The sequence below is a fragment of the Nematolebias whitei genome, chromosome 19 (assembly GCF_014905685.2).
Source record: "Nematolebias whitei isolate Nwh7 chromosome 19, NemWhi1, whole genome shotgun sequence".
Taxonomy (NCBI): Eukaryota; Metazoa; Chordata; class Actinopteri; order Cyprinodontiformes; family Rivulidae; genus Nematolebias; species Nematolebias whitei.
The window spans coordinates 33,828,283-33,851,523 of record NC_056516.1 but is presented as its reverse complement, the minus strand read 5'-3'; the positions used below and the strand labels follow the sequence as shown (position 1 = coordinate 33,851,523).

The 23,241-nt window shown below is 40.0% G+C and overlaps 1 protein-coding gene across 3 annotated transcripts in view; it reads right to left on the bottom strand.

Moving 5' to 3' along the window:
* LOC119425346 (carcinoembryonic antigen-related cell adhesion molecule 8) overlaps window positions 1–22,035 on the bottom strand; it is a 33,034-nt gene extending 10,999 nt beyond the window's left edge. For 2 of the 3 annotated variants that reach the window (XM_037692864.1, XM_037692865.1), the window contains exons 1-8: window positions 21,953–22,035; window positions 21,506–21,835; window positions 19,145–19,308; window positions 16,720–16,861; window positions 12,773–13,051; window positions 9,248–9,526; window positions 8,847–9,101; window positions 7,086–7,197 (exon numbers count right to left, since the gene is read on the bottom strand). In XM_037692864.1, coding sequence (XP_037548792.1) covers window positions 7,086–7,197; window positions 8,847–9,101; window positions 9,248–9,526; window positions 12,773–13,051; window positions 16,720–16,861; window positions 19,145–19,308; window positions 21,506–21,835; window positions 21,953–22,001 — 1,610 coding nt within the window. In that variant the 5' untranslated portion in view covers window positions 22,002–22,035. Of the gene's footprint in view, window positions 1–7,081; window positions 7,198–8,846; window positions 9,102–9,247; window positions 9,527–12,772; window positions 13,052–16,719; window positions 16,862–19,144; window positions 19,309–21,505; window positions 21,836–21,952 lie in introns of those variants that run through there. The other variant, XM_037692866.1, reaches the window with a different exon arrangement.
* Between the last annotated feature and the right edge of the window lie 1,206 nt (window positions 22,036–23,241).

Below are 23,241 nucleotides of genomic sequence, written 5' to 3'. Positions count from 1 at the left end.
ATACTAAAATAAACTACTTACTACTTGTACTACTATTCCTACTTTGCAGTTTTTCACTTATTGTGGGTCTTCAGGGTACAGATCCTTCATGATAAACGAGGGACTACTGTATATTTGTGTATGTCACTGGTACATATTTAATTAAAAGTTAAAAAATATATATATTTCTGTGTAAATCTCTCATGTTACAATGGGGACAACCGTGGCGTATATTCAAGCGAGTCCTAAACTGTATATCTACAAAGAAATCAAATAAATTTAGCAGACGTTGCTTATTTTCAGGTGAGCTCAATAGTCTAGAAATTACGGTATTTGTGTTTTCTCACTCGTACCTAATGACAGTTTAGAGTTGTCAGTTAATCCAACATGCATGTTTTGGTTGGTGGGAGTAAACTGTCACCCCACCCCACAATCAAAAAAAAAAAAAAACACGCACAAGATCATCACACCAGCTCGACAAAAAAAGGTCCTATTGGTGGGTGAGACAACTGGACGTGTATCTCGATTAACTAAACTTAACTGCTTATAATTTGTTTTTGTTTGTTTGTTTTTCACTTTTAAGACCGAGAGCCACAGAGAGAGTGGGAGTAACTAAGTACTGACAGAAATGATGCAACTGTGCATGAGGCGTTCATGCTTTGTCAAAGTAAATTTGATCATAAGTCAAAACAAAATACCGACATTAACTAACGCAGCAACATGCCTGCTTATGGACTTCTAAATATGCTGAACTGCCTGCACAAGTCGCCCAAACTCATCATCCTCAGTCTGCGGCTCAGCTGTCACCACTGCTGACGACTTTTCTTTGTAAAGACGTCTGCATGCCGCAGTTTACTTCCCGCCTTCCTCGTCTGTCTTCTCCTCTTTGACAAACTTCTTTAATTCCCTTTGCTCCCACCTGCACACAAAGTTCTCATGTGTCACTGTGAGCGAAAAAAAAAAAAAACACATTCTGCGGTGTTCAGCTGAGGTCCACACTGCAGGATTAGTTAGCCATCCAGCTTTGTTTGGATTGAACTGCATCACAAAGCAAACTAACCAAGTAAGACCACCATGGTAACCATGCTGCAAGGCTGCCCTCATGCACATTAAAAGATTTAATGAAAATGGGGACGCATGAAGGCACCCACTTTACTATCCACCTGAAAAGGGTCTTCCTTCAACTTTAATGTGGCCCGAAACACAACGTGAACCCTCGCAAATGTTATATCAAAACAACCGGATCAGCACTGTGATGTGTGCTAATACTTTTATTGGCATTTTAAGTTACCATGGCAACATAATTTATTAACAAAGATGCCTTTTTAAAAAAAAAAAAACACTTATAGAACTCTGACTGCCACAGTGAGGTCACAAGACCCAGAGGGGAGCGGTCTCTGAACAAATTGATAAACTTTTGGAGCCATTTTGGATCAAGATGGCTGCCACAGCTACCTCAGACAACACAAAAATGACTATAAGCATGTCATTCTTTCAGCTATTGAGCTGAAATTTAGTACGATTGTAGCCGAGAGCAAGTAGACTCTGACTGCAAATCAAAAATCCAAAATGTCTGTCTGAGCTGAAAAGAAGAATACTATAAACCAGCAATTTTTAGAGATATTAAGCTAATATTTGGTGTGGTGGTAGCTGAGAGCAATGCTCAATAAAGACTGAAATAAAAATTAAAAAATCCAAGATGGCTTCAAAGCTAAACCTAAATGTCTTTAGCTCAGCTATTTTTACACATAGAGCTGAAATTTGGTGTGGTTATAGCTGAGAACGTTCCCCGTCACATAATAAATCTAAATCAAAAATTCAAGATGGCCACCATGGCCTAAACGAAAAAAATGACTATAACTCCTTGATTTTTTGTTGTTGTGTTGAGCTGAAATTTGGTGTGGTGGTAGCTGAGAGTAAACTCCAACACATAGTACTGTCAAATCGAAAATGTAAAACGGCAGCAACGTGTCAATCAACGTTTCTCCAGAAACTTTCTACTTTGTAGTTCTTACTATCAACCAATCAAATTGATTAAAACAGGACCACTATTTCAACGATTCTAAAGATAACTCAGTAGTTTGCAAAAAACGATGAACAATAGAAACTAAGGGGTAGAATTTACTTTTTTTAAATCATGTATTCATTCAATTGGTCTATTTGTATACCACCAATTAGAAACAAAAGTCATCTCAGATTACTATATTAACACATTCCAATAAAATAGATTATGTTAGTAAAAGTTATCTGTTTATTTTGCAGGTGGAAGAAAGTGGTTCTGGCAGCATATGACTTGTAGGAGTTACAAGACATACCGTATTTTCCGGCCTATACGCGTTGTTTTTTGCATAATGTACATGTCCTGCAACTTATACACCGAAGCAACTTATTTGTGTTTATTTATTTTCCATATCTATAAACCTGGCTGAGATTTGACTCTTTTCATTCATTCTGACATTGAAAATATTGAACACTACCATTTTCAGCCGCTAGATGGCACTCTAGCAGTATGGCATGCCGATGTGTCATGTAATAGGAAAAAGTGGCTATTAATGACACAACTGGCTTGCCAAAAACTGTCACCTTCGTCCTGCTCCAGGATCATGCCTGGAGCAACCGTCAAATCAGCTTTATTTCGCTGTGCCGCCCCGGCGAAATGCAGCTAAATTGACCATTGAAGTGCATTTATTAAGTAAAAGTTCAACTGAGACACACCTTTACTATAATGTCGAGCAAACAAATAGTTGTTTTAGGTGCTTATCTTGTTAAATTTTGAAGAAATGCACAGCGTTCTTCATTCCTGTTCCTTCCTCTGCGTGCTCCCGGAGCACCGAGGCACCAAATACTTTAAAAATACAGCTGATTTGACCGTTACAGTGCATTTATTAAGTAAAAGCTCAACTTAGACATACCTTTACTATAATGTCGAGCAAACAAATAATTGTTTTTAAGTGCTGATCGTGTCAAAGTCCTCCCGTGCACACCCCCGTGGCCGCCATTTGGCAGCCAATCAATTTTTGGCACAGCATCGGCCCACATTTCTGGGTTGTCAGCGGTTACACGTAATAAACGCAACACGTCAAGGATGCATAATAGATGCGACTTATATGGCAAAGTGACACATTTATGGTGTTTTCCACTTCATTAAACATATTTGGACTGATGCGACTTATATGGCAGTGCGACGTGTACGACGGAAAATACGTTATTTCAATAAATCTGAATAATGACATTTTTCGTCAACGGTACAGACAAACGGGCAAAAACATTATAGTTCCACCTTTGACTTTGGCAATTAAAAGAAGCTTAGAGCCACAGGAAAACCAACATTCAATTTAGACAAACACCTGCACCTTAACCCTGTGAATCCAGGTAACCTTTAGAGCAAAGAATAGGGTTGAGCCTTATTTGTGGGTCTTGATCTAAACTGCCAGAAACATCTCCAAAACCAGATTTACGTTCCTCCCAGAGCTCTACGTCTGCTGAACATAAACAGGACGAAGACTCAGCGCAGAACAAAGCCCTCCTGTCTGCCTGATGACACTCTCTGAAAGTCGGGATGAATGTGATAAGGATAAAATGACAGCTGGATGGACAAGTGAATCCGTCTAAAGGCCCCGAAGCCCGAGGAGGAGCTCTACGGTGGAACACCCCCTGTACCTGACACCTGATGACCTCTGTAGCATCAGATAATCCTGACAGGTGATTTGTTAAAAGCTGGGCGGGGGAGGGGAAGGTTTAGCTACGGAACATGATCGCACCGTTTACTCCAAAAGACACAAACAGGGTTTCCTCAAGTTTTTTTTTTTTTTTTTTAACAAACAAACGCAAAAGATAATTGCAGCTGCCTGCAGGCTAGGAGGAAGTGGGGGTGAATACCTTTAACTGTGGCTAAAATCCATTGTTCTATATTCATTAAATAATTTCACTGAAGCTGTATTATACACTATCCGTTCAAAATATAGTCTTTGTATACCCAGATGTTTGGCTTTCACTGCACTGGAAGCATATCTGGACCTTTTCCCTGTTTATTCGTTTACCTGGTAACGCTAGGAAAGTAGAATTACTGGTTGTGTTACTCTTTCTTGTATTACCTCCACCAGCAAGTTGAGACTTTACATAAAGGACATGTTTCAACTTTGTTCATAAGAGTTTGTGTTAATAAGTCACCTTTAAATGGTGGTTTCCAGATGCTGAAGTGAGGAATATCTGTGTGACACGTCTGTTTTTGTTTCAGAGTGAACGTTTCTGTTTGATGGAATATGTTGAAATGTAACAGGATGCAGTGCAAGATCATCACTGTTGTATGCAAACAATGTGTCGTTCACGTGTAAAACTATTTGTCGCTCTGTTCCTAAAACATTTTTTGTTAGTTTGACTAAGAAGTGAATTAATAAAATCAACTAGTTATTTGTTTTTTGAATGGAGAGGGAAAAAACTTATTAGACATCCAGTCCCATGCAATTTACTGAAGTGGTGTTGGATGTAAACTGGTGTTAAGTCCCTTTAGTGTTGATGGAAACACAACATAAGGTAACCACAGCACATGAAGGTCCTGCACATAAATGGTGCAAGAGTGGGCACAGCACTTTATTTGAACTCAAATGGTAAATGGATTGTACTTATATAGTTCCTTTATATCTTATGAAGATACTCAAAGCTCTTTACAACACAATCTGTGCCCTCATTTACCAATCACTCTACTATATCTACACAGAAAATAATCCGTGCTTTATCACATTCATACACCAATGGGTCACATATCGAAGGCAATGAGGGGTTCAGTGTCTTGCCCAGGGACACTTTGTCATGTGACTGCTGGTGGAATCGAACCCCCAACTCTTGCATTGGAGGACGACTGCTCTAACCACTCGTCCACAGCCACCCCCTCAAACAAACTAAACCTATCTGTAGTGTTTCATATAAAACTGACAGCAGCAACTCACTGACAAAATTAAATATGACTAGTTAGTTTTCAAACCCCATACTTGTGTTCTGTCCAGCCTCCAGAATAAAGAGTAAGTACATTACTGGCAAACATAACATGTTAAATAAAGTAAAGTGAAGTGCTATGTGTTCATCATTGTATGTTCCGATACAATGGCGAAATTAGTTCTCTGCATTTAACCTATCACACCTGAGACATACCCAGGTGGAACAGTGGACAGCTATGTGAGCACCAGGGGAGCAACTGGGGATTGGTTGTCTCGCTTAGGGACACCACAATGTGTGGGAATGGCTGGGAGTCGAACCACGACTTCCTGGTCCCAAGTCAGCTGTTCTACCCCATTTCAGTCCATATCCTTATATATAGTCCCAATATAAATAGCTTGTTTAGTGGAAACAAGATAAAAATGTGAATATAACTGCAGGTGTTGAAGCACACCATGTGGGCCACGATGGAGTATAACTCATGTTGTGCATATGTTGTTCGGTATTTTTTATTTTATTTTGTTAATATTAGTCATGAGGTCATGGTCCTCAGGTGGAAAAGTGTGGATTGCTGTCTTCGGGTCGAGGGTGAGGTTCTGCTTCAAGTGGAGTAGTTCAAGTATTTTAAGAGTTTTGTTCACAAGAAGATAGAGCATGAGACTGACAGATGGATTGGTGCAGTGACTGCAGTATTGCAGACTCTGTGTTGGTGCGTTGTGGTGAAGAGGGAGCTGAACTGTAAGGCAAAGCTCTCTGTTTACCGGTCAGTCTACGTTCCTACCCTCATCTATAAGCATGAACTCCAGGTAGTGACTGAAAGAATGAGATTGTGGATACAGACGATTGAAATGAGTTTCCTACGCAGGGTAGCTGGACTCTCCCTTGGAGAAACTCGGAGTAGAACCACTGCTCCTCCACATGGAGAGGCGCCAGTTGAGGTGGTTCGGGCATCTGTTAAGGATGCTCCCTAGGTGCCTCCCTATGGAGGTGCTTTGGGTATTTCTAACTGGGAGGAGACCTCTGGGAAGACCAGGACACACTGGAGAGACTGTCTCTCGGTTGGTCTGGGAATGCCTTGGAGTCCTCCCAGGAGAGTTGGAAGAGGTGGCTGTGGAAAGAGATGTCTAGGCCTCTCTGCTCAAGCTGTTGTCCCCACGACCCGACTTTGGAACAAGCGGAAGATTATGGATGGATGGATGGTTAATGTAAGTTATTTAAATGTTTCTTCTTGCTGAGAGCAACAAACTGCTCTATTGTTGTTTTATGAAGATGCTACTGACTCAACTCAGTCTGTCTAGATATGTTGTGGATGGAATAACTGGATTTAGTGTCGAAAAGTTTCTAGCAAAACAATTTCTGTCCATGAATGTGTTTTAAATGATGGTGTATTGTAACAGTAACTTGGCAGCCCTATCATCTGTGTTTGTTCATCATTTTTAGCATGTTACAAGATACCAAAGCTCGAGGAATGATGACACTTTCCTAGAACATCAGAAGGTAGCCAACACCATTATGACTGGTATGTTACAAAGAACAAGTCTGAAAAAAAGATAAGAAAAGTAAAGAGAATCTTTTTTTTTTTTTTACACAGCAACAATTATGATCTAAAACTTAACCACAGCTATTCCTTATGATCAAGGGATATTGGTTTGAGAAACAAATGGTCAGAATGACAGATCTAAACACACCCAGGACTAAAACAATCACCCTTTCATTGACTTTAAGTAGGCAGACACATCTGGGACCAGTTGTCCAGGTTTGAGCTGGTTCTTAGATCCAGTAACAAAAAAAAACATATAGATAATTTAAGCAATTGGAGCTTGTGTTTAACTTATGTTCACCAAATAAGCTTCATAGGTGTGTTTTTATTTTTATTTTGGCACTTTGAATGAACTCACAAGCCAACATCAAAACAGGGACATTTGTCTGATGGGACAAAATGTTTCTTCCAAAAGACCAATTCTTGAAAAGTCTATAAAAGAATACTAGAATAAACCCCTAGAACATAAATATTTTAAATAATTTTCAGTGAAAACAACAGCAAAGACACAACACTGGTTGGTTTACTGCACATCAATGCAAAGGTTTAAAGGGTGTCCCACCTCACCCAAATGAATCCTTTAGGATCAAAACTACATGCTCAGGTTTACGTATAAAAACACAAGAGTACTTACGGTACTTTCTGTCGACAGTAAAAGAACAAAGCGATGAATGCTCCCACTGCAACAAGGCAGGCAATGACGATTCCAGCGATAGCTCCATCTGAGAGACCATCATTGATCTCCTCTATAAACATCAGACAAAACAAATGTAATTAAACTCGTATACGTTGCAACACTCTGTGAATCATCTTTTATTATTAAAAGAAACAGCAACATGTATGTTATTTGGGGAAACGATGCCATGTTTGACAGTTTTCAGCAGAAACCACAGAGGAAATGAACGTCTGTACGAAAGTTTGTAGTGGTTTTGTGAGAACTGATCACTAGTGCTGGTAAAAGCCTGTCACTTTGTATGATGTGTGCTGTTCTACAGAAGGGATTTAATTCTGAAGTAACTAAGAAACAAAAAACAAGATGCCTATCTCTTGGTTGTGTTCTTTCTCCCACATACAAGTGTATTTTTTGAAGATGCAAACAAGTCATTCAATAGTTGTATCATTCTGAAAAAATATATATATCTTTGTCAGTACCTGTACCTAACAATATTGGAAACAAGTGGATCAAATGTTTATTATTGCAACTAAGTTTATTTTAATTAACTATTGAGGTATTTATCTGTTGTCAAGGTAAAAAAAAATACACCAATGAACTCCACTTGGGAAGTGAATATACACATGGTATTAACTAAAGTATTACTCACAGTCAAATACTTTGTATTCTGAACATAAGGTTATACGGCTTATACAACTCTGCAATTAATTAGTGGATTTTTTTGTTGTTGTTGACGGCTAACGAGCGTCACGCCGCCAAAACATTTAGCCTCGTCACACCCGGGCGCTCACATACGCATATCTCTTGGGGGGTGGGTCCTTGTGACTCAGTAAGACTACCTGTATAAATAAAGGTTAAAAATAAAATAAAATGACCAATGAAATGACCGAACATGTCACAGTGGACCAATGAAACCACTGGGGAAATTCTCGTGTTCTCCCTTCCCCTCCTGGTTGTGCCCCGAGGGAGGGGTGAAACGTGATGAAGAGAAAAGCAAAAGCTCATTGTAGCAGTGTGCAGCGTATATATGTCTGTGGTGCGCAGGAGGAAGATGAAGCTAGCGATCAATGACTTCCTGGTAGAATACTATTTTTAAGCAGCCGTATTACAGGCACTGTTCAGAAAAAAAAAACAACACATTTAGTGTACGTATTTGTGTATGTTACTGGTACGTATTTCATTAAAAGTTTAAAAAAATCTTTATGTAAATATCTCATGTTACAACGTGGACACCCACGGCTTATACACAAGTGAAGCCCAGTGTTTCCCCTACCATTATACAAGCAGGGTGCCCCGCCCTGTCAACAGAACCGAGCACCCTGCCTACCAGCACCCCCGCCCCGTTGATAACCGCCAGCACTTACGTAGCACTAAGCTAGCGGCACGCAATACAGACGCACTAGCTAAAAAGCTAAAGCAGGTAGCGCCCCTTCACTCACGCTGAGCCACCCCCCCCCCCCCCACACACACACACACACCATTCTAACTGGAAAAAAATCACAGAAGATATGGGTGCCCTGCCAAGGCAAGCTTTTCTCAAGTTTTATTGCTTGTTAAATTTGAAAATAAATTTAAACCCTTAAATGAATCCTGAATAAAGTCTTGACTCAGCCCTCGCAGACGTTGACCTGCTGGTTTGGTGTGTGCACATGATTGTGTAGCTGACATTGTTGGTGAATTCCTTCCTTAAAAAAATAAAATAAACTACAGTCTTAATGTTACCTTTTACACTGAGGGTGTGAGTGTTAACGGTGGTCTTGCCCGTGACTTGATTGAACGCCTCACATGTGTACAACCCCGAGTCTTTATATGAAGCCTTTTGGATGACTAGATTGGTCGTTTTGGGTGGAAGCACTGTGCCGTTTAACTTCCAGGTGAAGTTAGCAGGTGGGACGGACGGAGCAGAGCAGGTGAGCACCACCTCAGTATCCACTTCTACTTCACCCTTCCCATTCACCGTCACTGGATCAGGACCATCTGGGAACCAAAGGAGATGAAATCAATGATAGAACGGCTCAGTTTTAATAATAAGCACCACTCCCACTAAGCTCCCATATAAAAAAATTATAATGTTGTTAGCGTCTAAATACAATAAGATGTGAAAGAATAAAACATCAACTCACAGCTGACTGTCATGATGTAGGTGGCTTCTTTTTCGCTGACTGAGTTGCGGAGCTTGCAGGTGTAGACTCCATTGTCCTCTTTCTGTAGCACACTGATGAAAATGGAGCTCTTGTCGCTGGAGAAAACAACTCTATCGCTGGCAGACAGAGCTTTACTATCTTTCAGCCAGATTATTTCCGTGACGTTGCCTGACGTCGCCCGGCAGCTGATGTTGGCCGAACTGTTGCCGGCCATGAGGGCACTAGTCGGGCTGGTGATTATAGCATCTATTATGGGTTCTGTGAGCAACAAAAGAAGAGGAATCTGTTACTCCCGAAAGTATTTTTATTGTAACTTTACACAAAGGGATTAGACTCTACAACCAAGTTTGCATTTTAGTAATCGAATAAAGCCATTTATCAGAACAGAACTATGTTCAGTAAATGACAAAAGACAGAAATATAAATTAATTCTAAGATATTAACAGAGTAAAACACAAATAGTAAAATGTACTCCGCCCTTTCTTCTCTATAAACGCCAGGAAACTGGATCCTACACTTTGTGTACTTTGCTTCATGTGGGTTTTTATTGATCATCTTGAAAAGAAAATAAATTAAAAAAAAAAACTTAACCTTCAGTTTGCGTCTAAAAAAATGTGTAGCTGAGAAAGCCTGATGGTGTGAAATGTTTAGATTCTTCTTAAATTACGACATAGAAAAAAAAATTGTTTGTGTGGGAATGAAAACTGAAACCATCTACAAAACACGTTTTCAGTTCTGCTATTGATTCAGAAGAAATATGGATTTTAAGGCATTACTAATTTGATAACAGTCCATTGGATGACGGACGAAACGTCTCAGCACAAAAAAAACAAAAAAAAAAAAACGTCAAGATGACCTGACTGAACATTGTTGGATTTTATACCTGGATTATTGAGCATGAACTTTAGTGAACTGTGATTACAGTTTATATGATTACCCAGTGTAGTAACTGCGGCAACAGTAAAACAAGAGTAACTGTAGAAACTTCACTTCCACAGGAAACAATGTTTAATCTGTCTGCATGTGCAGAAATATTTCCAAAAATGCCAAAACTTCTTGCAAGTTTAACCTTCACGAGATCTTCTTCTTTTTGCTTTTCCCTCTTCAGGGGTCTCCACAGTGAGTCATCCTCCTCCATCTCCCTCTCTCCTCTGCATCCTCTGTCCCTACTCCAACTACCTCCATGTCCTCTCTAGCTGCATCCATATATCTCCTCGTCTGTTCCCTCGCACCTACATTTCTAACATCCTTCTACCATTATACCCACTGTCCCTCCTCTGGACATGTCCAAACCATCTCAGTCTGGTGTCTTTAACTTCATCTCCCAGTTGTTCAACCTGTGTTGTACCTCTGATGATCTCATTCCTAAACTTACCCATCCTTGTCACTCCTAAGGAGAACCTCAACAGCTTCATTTCTGTCACTTCCAGTTCTTTCTCTTGTCTTTTTGTCAATGCCATTGTCTCCAGACCTTACAACTGGTCTCACAACGGTCTTGTCTTTCACCTCTTTACCACACTCTTCATTTTCCTGGACAGTGGACCCCAAGTCCTTGAAGTCCTGCACCTTTGTGACCTCTGCTCTGTCTTTCTACAACTGACTTTCATTCCTCTTTTTTTTTAGTACATACGCCACCTCTCCAAGTTCTCTTCCACCTGTTCCCTGTTCTCACCACAGATCACAATGTCATCTGCAAACATCGTAGTCCATCATCGTACCCATCGTGAGATCAATCTACTAAATATGTTTGTCTAAAATCATTCAGTTTGGACAGATTTGAACAGACAAGTTAACAGAGCAAAGTGTGCACTGACAGTAGAGACCTTAATAAATGAGTATTTGATTACAAGCAGCCTTGAGAAGTGTGGCTATTTAATAAGCCTCTCTCTAGGATTCACTGTATTTTATTTATAGAATAGTACCTGTATTAAAATCTGCATACTTTTGCATCTTCATACTGTCTTTCAAGCAAGACTTTATAGTGTGAACGATGTTCCAGTTCCTTAAAACATGGATCAGTTCTGATTCATATCATAGCAATGAGGCCACATGAAACAAGTCATGATTGCAAAGGTTTTGCTTCTTCCTTGCACATTAGCATTGGCGTTTTCATACTTGGGAGTCTTTCAACCTTGAGTCTCCAAAATAAAGTGTAACAATAATGTAATATTTAAGTTAACTCCCTCTTTTCTGTCTAATCTTTCATCACCTGAGAAAAGGACAAAAAGAACCAGAAACGCTTCAGGACAAAATGTGTGATGTAACAAGAAAGCACCATCGTGCATAACCAGTACGTTTGATGTGAACTGGGACCACATAAATAAATAAACTGAACTGAAAATGGCACAAGTCTTAGAAAATTAAAATTAAAAAAATCAGTCAGGTTTGTCTCAACTGCTTGTGCTGCTAGGTTTTATTCAAAATGGTCAAACTGTCTTTTTTTGTTTTGGTAAAAATGTTAAAATGTACAATTTCACATTAAAGAAATGTTGTACTTTTAGACAGGACTCCAACAATGTTAATTTTTTTATATGTTCCATTGCATTAAACACTTTTTACTGGTGGGATTATTTTTCCACAACTGTTCAGATAAAATCATGTTATAGATGGTATCTTTAGGAAATACCATCATTTCCAGATTATAAGCCGTTACTTTTTCCACAGGCTTTGAACGCCACGGATTATAAATAATGCGGCTAATTTATGGAGTTATTTTTTTTTTTTGGCGGGCTAACAAGCTTCATGCCGCCTAAACGTTTAGCCTCGTCACACCCGGGCGTGACGTGTCTCTCTTGGGGGGTGGGTCCTCATGACTCAGTGAGACTACCTGTATAAATAAAGATTTTTGTTTTTTTTATTTGATCAATGAAATTATCAAACATTTCACTGTGATTACCGGTACGTATTTAATTAAAAGTTTTTTGTTTGGTTTTTTTAAATTCTGTGTTATTTCACAAAATTATTATTATTTTTTTTTTTTATTCTGTGTAAATATCTTATTTTACAGAATTATTATTATTATTATTTTTAATTTAATGGGCGCGGCTTATATTCGTGTGCGCTCGATAGTCCGGAAATTACGGTAATATAATCATTCCATGATGATCATTCTCATTCCATGACAAAGCCATAAAATGTTAATTTAGCACCATTAAAAATACACTTTTCACACATTATTCACTTGAAAAGATTTGTCCATATATTATATGTGAAGATACATACAGTACAGTATGATAATGTGCAATAGATTCATGTTTTTCCTGCTGTGCGCAGTCTGCACATTTTTCATTCCAGAACCTTGAAGACACAATTTAAGCAGCTGTGCAGGAATGAAACCTTCATCTTTTCTCCATAGCATCATTTTTTTTAACAGATGTCCGTCTTTCAGAACTTTTACAAAAACTGTTTGAAATCACCGACTTGAAGACAAACGTTCAGTATCATGGAGGCTGAAGTGACACAGAACTTAACAGCACCAGCATGGAGCTTGGCCACATTACTCACCCATCACAGAAAATCGAACAGCGGACGAGGGGATGACACGTTTGGTTTTGGCATTTTGGGCTCTGCACGTGTAGTCTGCCAGTTGTTTTCCGAATCCTTGCGTTTCAATGGTCTTCAGGGTGAGGATGGGACCGCTGGCCTTGATTTCAACCGTGTTGTAGTACCATGTGAAGGTGGCAGGCGGGCTGGAGCGGGCTGCACATGTCAGGTTGAAGTCCGAGTTGGATGTAACGTACTCGCTGGGTTTCAGGGGGTTTATTGTGACATCCTCGGGTCCATCTGTGGAGCACAAAGAATTAGGATTTAAAGATTTTAATTGGGATCAAAATGCTAGATAGCAATGGAGGTGCAGTTCATAGAACTGTTGCCTCTCAGCGAGAAGGTTGCCAGTTCAAATCCCAGTCAGGGGAACTTCTGGGAGTAGTACGCATGTTCTCTCTGTGCATGTGTGGGTTTCTTCCCACAGTCCAAAAACATGCACGTTAGGCTGATTGGTAACTCTAAATTGTCCCTAGAGGGAGTGAATTGTTTGTCTCGTTTGTCTCCATGTGTCCCTGTGATGGACTGGAGACCTGTCCAGATTTGGACACCAGTGACCCCCACCACCCGAAAAGGACAAAGCAAGTAAAGACAGTGGCTGGGTGGATGCTAGACTGCATGGAAAGGAACAAGTTTTCATGATTTTTATATATATATTTTTTTACTTTATGTTTTTTTTTCTTCTACAGCTTTAGAACTAACCAAGCTCTAAAAAATGAACACACCATATATCATATTGAAGATTTTAAACTGGACAAAGATTTCCATGGGTATTTATTAAGATGGTAAAGGATATTAAAGCTACATAAAAAATATGTAATATACATAAAGCAATAAAAAATACTGGTTCTCATTGCTTAAACATACTTTTCTCCTTATTTATTTTGAAAACTCTTGACCAGTTGCTTTTAATCAACTTTTATTTTAATTTATTTTCTTCTTTCGGCTGCTCCCTTCTTCAGGGGTCGCCACAGCGAACTAACTCACATGAAGACTTGACAACTGTTTTTATAATGATGATGATATTTTATTCAGTTTGTAATGCACTTTATCAAAGAGCTACAATATAAAACATCTCGACTACAGAGAATAAAACATGGGCTATAAAATATAAAGAACTAAAACAGCTGTATTAAAAATATGTTTAAACAATATAAAATCATTCAAATTAAACTGTCTTCAATCCTTTCTTAAAACTTTCTGTAGTCTGGAGTGTCGTTAGATACCCTGGGCTTAGTTTTTACCACGGGCGCCCTTCCTGACTGAACCACAGACCACATCCCTCTGTGTGGAGCAGGAAGCTGACATCTAGGGGAGCAGATGGTGGGCGTTAAGGGCCTTGCTCAAGGGCACAGAGTGGAGCAAACGAGGGGGGAGGCAGGTCCCGCCCACATTTTAATAAAACAGTTACACCCACATTTTGATGATGCCAATCTGGGGGATCAAACTGGCAACCTCCTAATCGCAGGCGCACCTTCTCTAACCTCTACACCACCACTCCACCATTTAAACATCTTTTAAAACCAGCTTTAAAAAAACAAATGATGTTTTAAATTACCCTAATTTCTGGACTATTGAGCGCACCTGAACATAAGCCACGCCCACTCAATTTAAAAAGAAAAAGTGTACATATATAGCACTTAACATGAGAAAGTTTTTTTAACTTAAATATGTACCTTAAATGTTTCATTTTCAGAACAGTATCTGTAACATGGCTGGTTAAAAACATAAAATACATTAGCCCTGTTGGGTAATTTCATTGTTCAGATTTTTTTTTTTTAAACTTTATTTATACAGGTAGTCTCACGAGGACCCATCCCCCCAAGACAGGCATGTATTGGGCAGCTATGTGAGTGCTCGGGTGCGATGAGGCTAAATGTTTTGGAGTCATGAAACTTGTTAGCCCATCAAAAAAATAAAAATAAATCCATAAATTAGTTCAAAGTGTGTGAAAAACGTAGCAGCTTATAGTCTGGAAATTACGGTAGATTTTTCTACCAAATCCCACTTTTCTTGACTATTTCATAGAGGACCTGACCAGGTTAACCCCCCCTGAGCTGTAGCTGTGAGCTTGTGATTAATTAATAACAGGACTGAGCTGCGGTCGGTGTGGTTTGACTGCCTTTCAGGTTATTCACGCCGAAGGGGACGAGGTGTGGGTTGCTGTGTACACAACGTGGTTTCAGCTCCACAGCACAGGCTGAAGAGGAGTGCCCTGCAAACACACGCAGCAGTTTAAATAACTACAAGACCACGACGATGCCTGCTTTCTTTTAACCTGCATTTAAACAGGATTTAAGTCTTAACAAGAATATCTCTAGACATAATGTAGGTGCTCATGTGTGGGTGTGACTCAAAGCAACAACAACAACAAAAAAGTAGATTAAGTATTAATGGCCTGTTGGGGTGGAGTGGCAGCCGATGGCTCTGGAGTGAACTTTTGCTGTCAACTAGGCGTGGAAGCTCTTTCAGTCAAGTGCAACATGTCAAATAATAGGAATTCAACGGAATGAATGGAGAATGATAACAACTGTCTAAACTGCCATGGCTGATATTATGGCAGGACCAATAAAGGAGAGAAACTTGGAGTGATTTCACGTTTCAAATCAAAAATGAGAAATGAATATTTGTCATTGAATCATTTAATCTCTCAAAATAAACCAGTTATCAATAGTATCAACATTAGTTAAAAAGTATGTTAATCCAAAATGCTGCTGCCAGAGTCTTAACTGGAGTTAGTGGGAGAGATCATATCTCTCCAGCTTTAGCTTCTCTCCATTGGCTCCCTGTCAAATCCAGAGTTTAGTTCAAAATCTTACTTCTAACCTACAAAGCCCTCAACAACCTAGCTCCATCTTATACATTTTGTTTCATATTTTCCCAACAGAGCACTTCGCTCTCAGGTTTACTTGCGGTTCCTAGAGTTTCCAAAAGCAGAATGGGAGGAAGATCTTTCAGTTATCAGGCTCCTCTCTTGTAGAACCAACTTCCAGTTTCTGTCCGTGAGACTGACACATTGTCCAGTTTTAAGACTTTCCAGTTTGATAAATCCTATAGCTAGGGTTGGATTATTATGCTGCCTTAAGCTTAGACTACTAGAGGACAAACTGACCTAATTTCCTTCAATGAATTGTTAAAATTGAATCGTTTTCATTTTATACCATTTCTATCTTAACATGTGATTCTTGAGCTGCCATTGTGTATCTGTTCCTACCAAATCCAGCAGGTCAAAGCAGAGGGGCGCTTGTCCTGAGCCTGGTTCTACTAAAGGTTGCTTCCTCGTGAGGGAGTTTTTCCTTTCCACTGTCTCCTTCATGCTCGCTCAAGATGAGAGTTCTGTGATGGAGTTAAACTCACAGCTGCTCCTCAAAAATAAATAGTTTTATATTTGAATGTTTCTGTTCAGTGTCCTAAGATGACTTCTGCTGTGACTTGGCGCTATAGAAATAAACTGAACTGAATAGTTAGTTTTGCACTTTAGGTTTCACCCCCTGTAAACACCAGTACTTGAACTTTGATGGTAATTTGGGGAGTGATGATGTACAGGAGACCTGTTTCACCTGCTTTTCAGACTTCAGGCTAACAGGTTTCTCTTGTCACTGTTTGCAAGAAAGCCACATAGTTTTGCACTAAAATAATGAAGCTTACAAGATGGTCAAGAACAGAGTTTGTTTTAAAGAAGAAGTTGAACAGAAGCTTAATAACAGTCCCACTGAAGGCAATTAAGTTAACAGCTGCCGTGTATTCTCTGCTGAAGCAGCAGAAGTTGCTCTTAAGTGGTAATCTGATCGGTCTCGGGAGTAATTCATTCTTTCTTTTGCTAAGCCACTCCTTCTCGTTTAGCCAAAACATGTTAGCTCCTGTGCAAGAGGAGTCACTCGACAGAACGGTGTAGGTGAAACACTTACAGTAAACTGTGAGGTTGAAAGGTGGACTCTTCCCTTGTTCCAGTGAGTTTTTAGCAGTGCAGAAAATGGGACCAACCAGGTCTGACCTGAGGACACCTGTGATGGTCAACTTACTGGAACCTCCGTCCAGTGATGGTGGCATCTAAAAATAAAAGTTTAAAACAAGGAGCAAATAAATTAAAACACTATGTGTAAAAAACACACAAAAAATTCATGTCACAGATTCAGATTGTTGCATCAATGCAGCGTTTTATCTTCCCTAAACAATAATTTAAATCTACTTAGTGTTGGATAATTTAATTATCCCATCATCAACTCATTAAATAATGAAGCCACACAAGGAAACTAGGAGATCTTTATCAACCCAGGTTTAACCTTGCAAGATGGAGCAGTGGTTGAAAAACAAGCATCAATATGTTACATGGCACTTCGTCTCACAAGGTCTGCTCACAGGCAGTAAAAAGAAGTGTCCTTTTATAATCCATTATCCGACAGAGGCGAGGGCAAAACAACCTCTGCTTCACAGCTCACATCTCTTGGAGGCGTAGGCCTGTCACGACAACAAGTTTTGCTGGGCGATTAATTGTCTCAGAAATTATTGCGATAAACGATAATATTGTTTGAAATTTGACAATAATCAGTAATTATTGTCAAATTTAAGGAGGCATGTGTGTTATTTTGCTATGTATGTACAGTAGTACCTTTTGCAACCACCAGATGGCAGTATAAGACTGAACTGAAAAAAAAATGGGAGGGAGGCCCCTTGACATGACATGGGCTGGCTCTCTTCGGTTCTCAAAATGGCGGACGCTCTGTGTGGTTTGAGCTCTTTAGCATTTTTCACACAAAGCTTTTAATTAAAAAGAAAAAATCAGTAAACAGGTTCTCAGCTTCTTTTTGCAGAGAAAAACAACTTTTTACACGACGGCACGGGTTTCAACTATGAATTTTGGAGCTTCGACAAGATGGAGTTTTTTTTCCCGAGGTCGGCCGGTTACCATATCTCGTAGCTTAGCTTCTCAGCTTAGCTGCTTTTAAGGATCCAAAAACGCGATTTGGGGCGGTTACAATGGATTTTAAAGAGACAAGAGAAAGGGAGGGGTCAGTGAAGCGCATCGGAGTTGAGTCTTTTGTCATCCAGTGTCTTCGGTAGAAAGAGAGAGGCACGAAGAAACGATGAAGTCGATAAATGAAAATCCGATCGATAATTTCCATTTATCATGTGATTAATTGATTTATTGTTTATTGCGATAGGCCTATGAAGATGTCAGTTATCAGAAGTGAGAAGAAGAATTTGTTTACTCCTCTCTGAGTAGACAGAAAGATGCCTTACTTCACATACATGGTTCTATATCAATTTTACATTAGTGAGTGAAACATCCATGACCTTTACATCCCCCATCAGTTTGATGCAAACATTTTTAACCGGTACAGGCAAAAGAGAGCACATTACACCAGTTTTGGCCTCCCTTCACTGGCTCCCAGTTCAACTTCGAATTCATTTCAAAATCCTTCTGTATGTTTTTAAATCTGAACAGTTCTGCCCCCTCTTATCTCACTGATCTGCTGCAGCCATATGTTCCACAGCGCTCTCTGAGGTCAGCAGACCAGATGCTTCTATTGGTTCCAGGAACCCATCTGAAAGTTGCAGGTCCAAAACTGTGGAATGACTAACCACTACACGTCAGGCAGGCTCCCTCTCTCACTGTTTTTAAATCTTGTTTAAAACCCCACTTTTATTCCCTGGACTGTTTTTAACCTGTCTATATTCTACAACGTTAGCCATTTAGTTATTTTATTTTTTCATTTGGATCTATGTATTTCATTCTGTGTCCTTGGTTGGCCTTGTTGCTGTTGTAAGTGCTTTATAAATAAAGTGGTATGGTATGGTGTAAGAACAGCTAGTGGTTACATTAAATTAAAGATTTACAAACGTGGCTGGGTGAGGCCGCTGGCTGCCCATCCTGAGTCTGGTACTGCAGGAAGTTTCTTTTTGCTTGATTTCCCATGCGTGCTCAGGATGGGGTCTGAATCGGACTTCTGAATCTGATTGTTTTGTAATTTGGTGTGATTTTATAGTCCAAATCTGACAGTTTTAGACAAAGTTATGAGTAAATTTTAATAGAACGAACAGGACAGAAATGGACTTCATGCATTTGGCTATACATTACAGTAGATCTGTTTTCCTTTTTTTTATTTTGTATTGCCAATAGATGATTGTTATTATGAACTGGTGCCAAATTAAAATCTTAATTGGATATCAGTGTCTACTTTTAGTGATATAGGCTGGATGACTTACTGTATAAATGGTACAACTATGAATAATATTGAAGTTAAGTAAACAATAAAACGTTCACATAATCAAAACCTGTTTTGTCCCTCATCCAGACACAATTTAAAGCATGAAAACTATGAAACAACTCACATTTGTTACGATCAATCGTTTGCCATCGGCGACAATGGGCACGGTGTCGTTGGTCCAGCTGAATGTCAGGTCTGAGCCTGAGGCAGAACACGTAAGAACCACAGTGCTGTTGTTCTCAATGGCTTCATCCAGGTCAGACTTGATGACCACGTTAGATACTGGCACTGCAGAGAAATGTGAACGTTACTGTAATCCTTGAGAGATGTAGGCAGGTATTTTCACTGGAGTTTGAAGCAATCAGTTGCGACAACAAAACTACTTCTGACTACAAGAGACAAGTCTCCCGCCTTCACAGAATCTTATTTCTGCACCAAAATTGACATATGAATACGGTAAATTGAAGTGGCCAAGATATTTCCACAACTAGACCTGCTTGACTTGTTACCAATAATCCTAGAGTAACAGCAGTACAGTGTGTAAACTGACAGTTGGGCAACAGTGGGTGTGGGAACAATGTGAAGGAGTGGCAACTAGATCTGACTGTGACCTGGAAAAGTTACATGGACAAAATACACAGTTGTTACTTTTTGAAACTAGACGGGTGTTATTTTGCAGAATCGCAACTAATCTGTCACACAGCAGAAACCAACACGGTTGGTGATACTGGTGCTTTTCATGTGACAGATTTTGACATTAAAGAAAGCTCTACGATTGACAAAAACAAGCCACGCTCACTACATTCATCTGTTTTCTTTAGGTTCTGTTCAGGGTGCCCATCTCCAGCAGACACTGGGAAATGGGAGGGGTTCACTGGGCCAGACAGAGACAAAGGACAGGCAACCTTTCACACGTAAAGTCGCACCTAGTGACGATTCCAAGTAGCCAAATAACTGAACATGCATGTCTTCGGACTGTGGGTGGAAACCAAAGTAGCTGTAGAAAACCTACAAATGCACAGGGGAGCAGTAAGACTCCATCTGGGAGTTGAACCTGCAGCTTTCATTTCTACATCCCCCCTATTGAATCCAAAATGGCCACCTACCAAGTACAATATAAATCCCACAGCTTCAAGTGATCCTTCTTCTCACCTACAAACACCTGAATGCACTGACCCCTGAGTACCTGTCAGGTGTCCTGCACCCATACACAGTCTCGGAGACTCCAATCTTCAGTTGTAGGTCTACTTTCTGTCCCGAGCACTGACCTCCGCAGGGGACAGACCCTTCATCTCAGTTTTAACTCTTGCATGACATGCATTATTAATTCCTATAATGTCTGCTTATGTGGATGCCAGGCCGTAGGAGGTTAAGTGAGGTAAAAGCAAACATGCCTGATGTTTTTCTGTTGGTGGAACTTCGTTCGGACACCTTTATAAATGGAAGGATAGAAGAACAAATCCTTTCTTCACACAACATGAATAATTCCTATTCAAGCTGTCTGCATTGGGGCACAGTAAGCTCTACTGGCTCTGTCCCCAAAGGCCAACTGTGTTTGCAACAGTCTCCCAGAGGTGTTAATGGGTGTATCAAGCTCATTTTTGTGCCCAGGTGAGAAATATAATCCCCCTTACACAGAAAGCCATGCAATTAGGCCATCAACATTCTGTCTTTGTATGCAGCATGAAGACTAAAGCAGACAGGTACAGCTGTAAAGATACTTCCACCTGAAACTAATGGGCGGCTGTGGCTGAGTGGTTAGAGCAGTTGTCCTCCAATGCAAGAGTTGGGGGTTTGATTCCACCAGCAGTCACATGCTCAAGTGTCCCTGGGCAAGACACTGAACCCCTCACTGCCTCTGATGTGTGTATGAATGTGATCTAAAGCACTGATTAATCTTTGTAGAGATCTAGTAGAGTGCTGTAAGAATTGGTAAACGAGGACATGTTGTATTGTAAAGCGCTTTGAGTGTCGTGATAAGATAGAAAGGTGCTATATACGTAGTCCATTTCCCATTTCCATTTGCTAATGCAACAACAGACACACATTCCAGTACAGTATGAGGCGCCACGCCCTGTTAGCTCAGTGTTATTTAGGGTGTGTGATACTGCAGGCAAATCCAGCATTTTATGTGTATGAAACCCTCAGGGTGACATGTGAATACTTTATAAATAGTATGGTTTGTTAAAATGAACAACATGCTGCGCAGCATAAACCCAAACAAATAACACCTGTTACTTATGTGTTCACTGAATGTAGTCCTCAACAGCAGTTTGGTTACAGGTGACGCATTACTCAGTTATTCCTGCTGGCGGAGGGATATCTACTGCGCACCAGGTGTGACAGCGTTGAGTCTAAGGAACTATGTTTTAGGCTGAGTGGTTTTCTTCTTCTTCTTTATGAGTTATGGTTTAATTAAAAAGAATGAACCAAAAAAAAAAAAAAAAAAGAGCTTATTATAGATCCGTGTATCCAAAAGACTTACCCAGAACTCTGACTTTAATTTCTCCAGTCAGAGTTGTGCCGGAAGACTTTAAGATGTTGATGCTATAGTCCCCGCTGTCCTCGTTCTGTAGGGCGTTCACGGTCAGGAACCCGTTGCTTGGGTCAATGGCAGCTCTGGTTTTGTACGGATCGTTCAGCTGTGACGTGTTGGACCGCAAAGTGCCGACATTCGTTTGGTCCTTCCCGTCGCTGAAATTCCAGATGATGATGTCGTCCGTGTTTTTCGCCACCAGCACTCTCAGAGTCACGCTTTTCCCCGCAACCACGTCCACCGGACCCGGCGGAAGAACACTGCTCCCTGCGCAGAAACCTGCGGACAAAAAAAAAACAAAAAACCGTGAAGCATCGTTAGAAAATAGCTCAAAATCAGCCAAGCTGCACGTGCAAACTTAGATCATCTTGGTTTTAAATAAGTTGTAAACCTCACCAGGTAGAAAGAATAGGAAAAGCAGCGGGTTCAGGTAGAACAGATCCATCCCGGACGGTTCAAGACTTTCAAGCAGAAACACAGAAGAGAAACTGCGGCAGGACCTGCTGCTTTTAAAGGGAGACACACCCAGACAAGGTGTGGGCTGCGCGCACACACACACGCACACACACACACACACCCTTCTTCATCATCATCGCAGAGTCATCATCATGTCACTGTTTTTCTTTCTTTAGTCTGTGGTTCATTCAGTGCCTTGCTCAAAGACACCATGTAAATATTCAAACAACTAATAGGTGCAACTACATCACCCAATTAAAATTGGTTTTGATTTTGTGAAATATATTCTGACAATATTCAACAAGTTCCCAAACTATGATTTGCTCCTTGTTTCCTAAGCGTACTTTAAAAATCAACTAATTAAACCTTAAGGACATTATTTGAACCAGTTCTAAAACACTGGTTGTTCAGAGAGAAGCGAAACAACCAGTCAGCCCCAGTGGTGTAGTCGACATTTTTGTAGTGGGTATACTGTGCTTAGAAACCAACACCAGTTAGTACACTGTAATGGGCAATTTATTTAGATTTTTAAGCTTATTGAACATTTCCAAATGTCTCTGACCCTTATATTTGAATAAATGTACAACAAACTTTGCACAACAGTTGTCAGAGTCCGAGATTTATTTATTTGTCATTCGCACCTCATGTGGTACATGTGGTGGAACAAGGTTATGTACACGGGGTCCCAGTTACATCCAACAATGAAATGTAAAAGAAAAACAATAATAAGATCTAAGATATGAACTAAGAAAAACATCAACTAAATCATACACTAAGCACTAGTAGTATAAAAACAATACGTCGAACAGCAGCACGAACATGAGTCTGTGTGAGCAGATGAGCACGCTTGAACACATCAACATGAAACAGATCAGCAGCAACATGAAACAGATCAGCAACAACATGAACCAGATCAGCAACAACATGAAACAGATCAGCAACAACATGAAACAGATCAACAGCAACATGAAACAGATCAGCAACAACATGAACCAGATCAGCAACAACATGAAACAGATCAACAGCAACATGAAACAGATCAGCAGCAACATGAAACAGATCAGCAGCAACATGAAACAGATCAGCAACAACATGAAACAGATCAATAGCAACATGAAACAGATCAGCAACAACATGAACCAGATCAGCAACAACATGAAACAGATCAGCAGCAACATGAAGCAGATCAGCAGCAATATGAAACAGATCAGCAGCAACATGAAACAGAT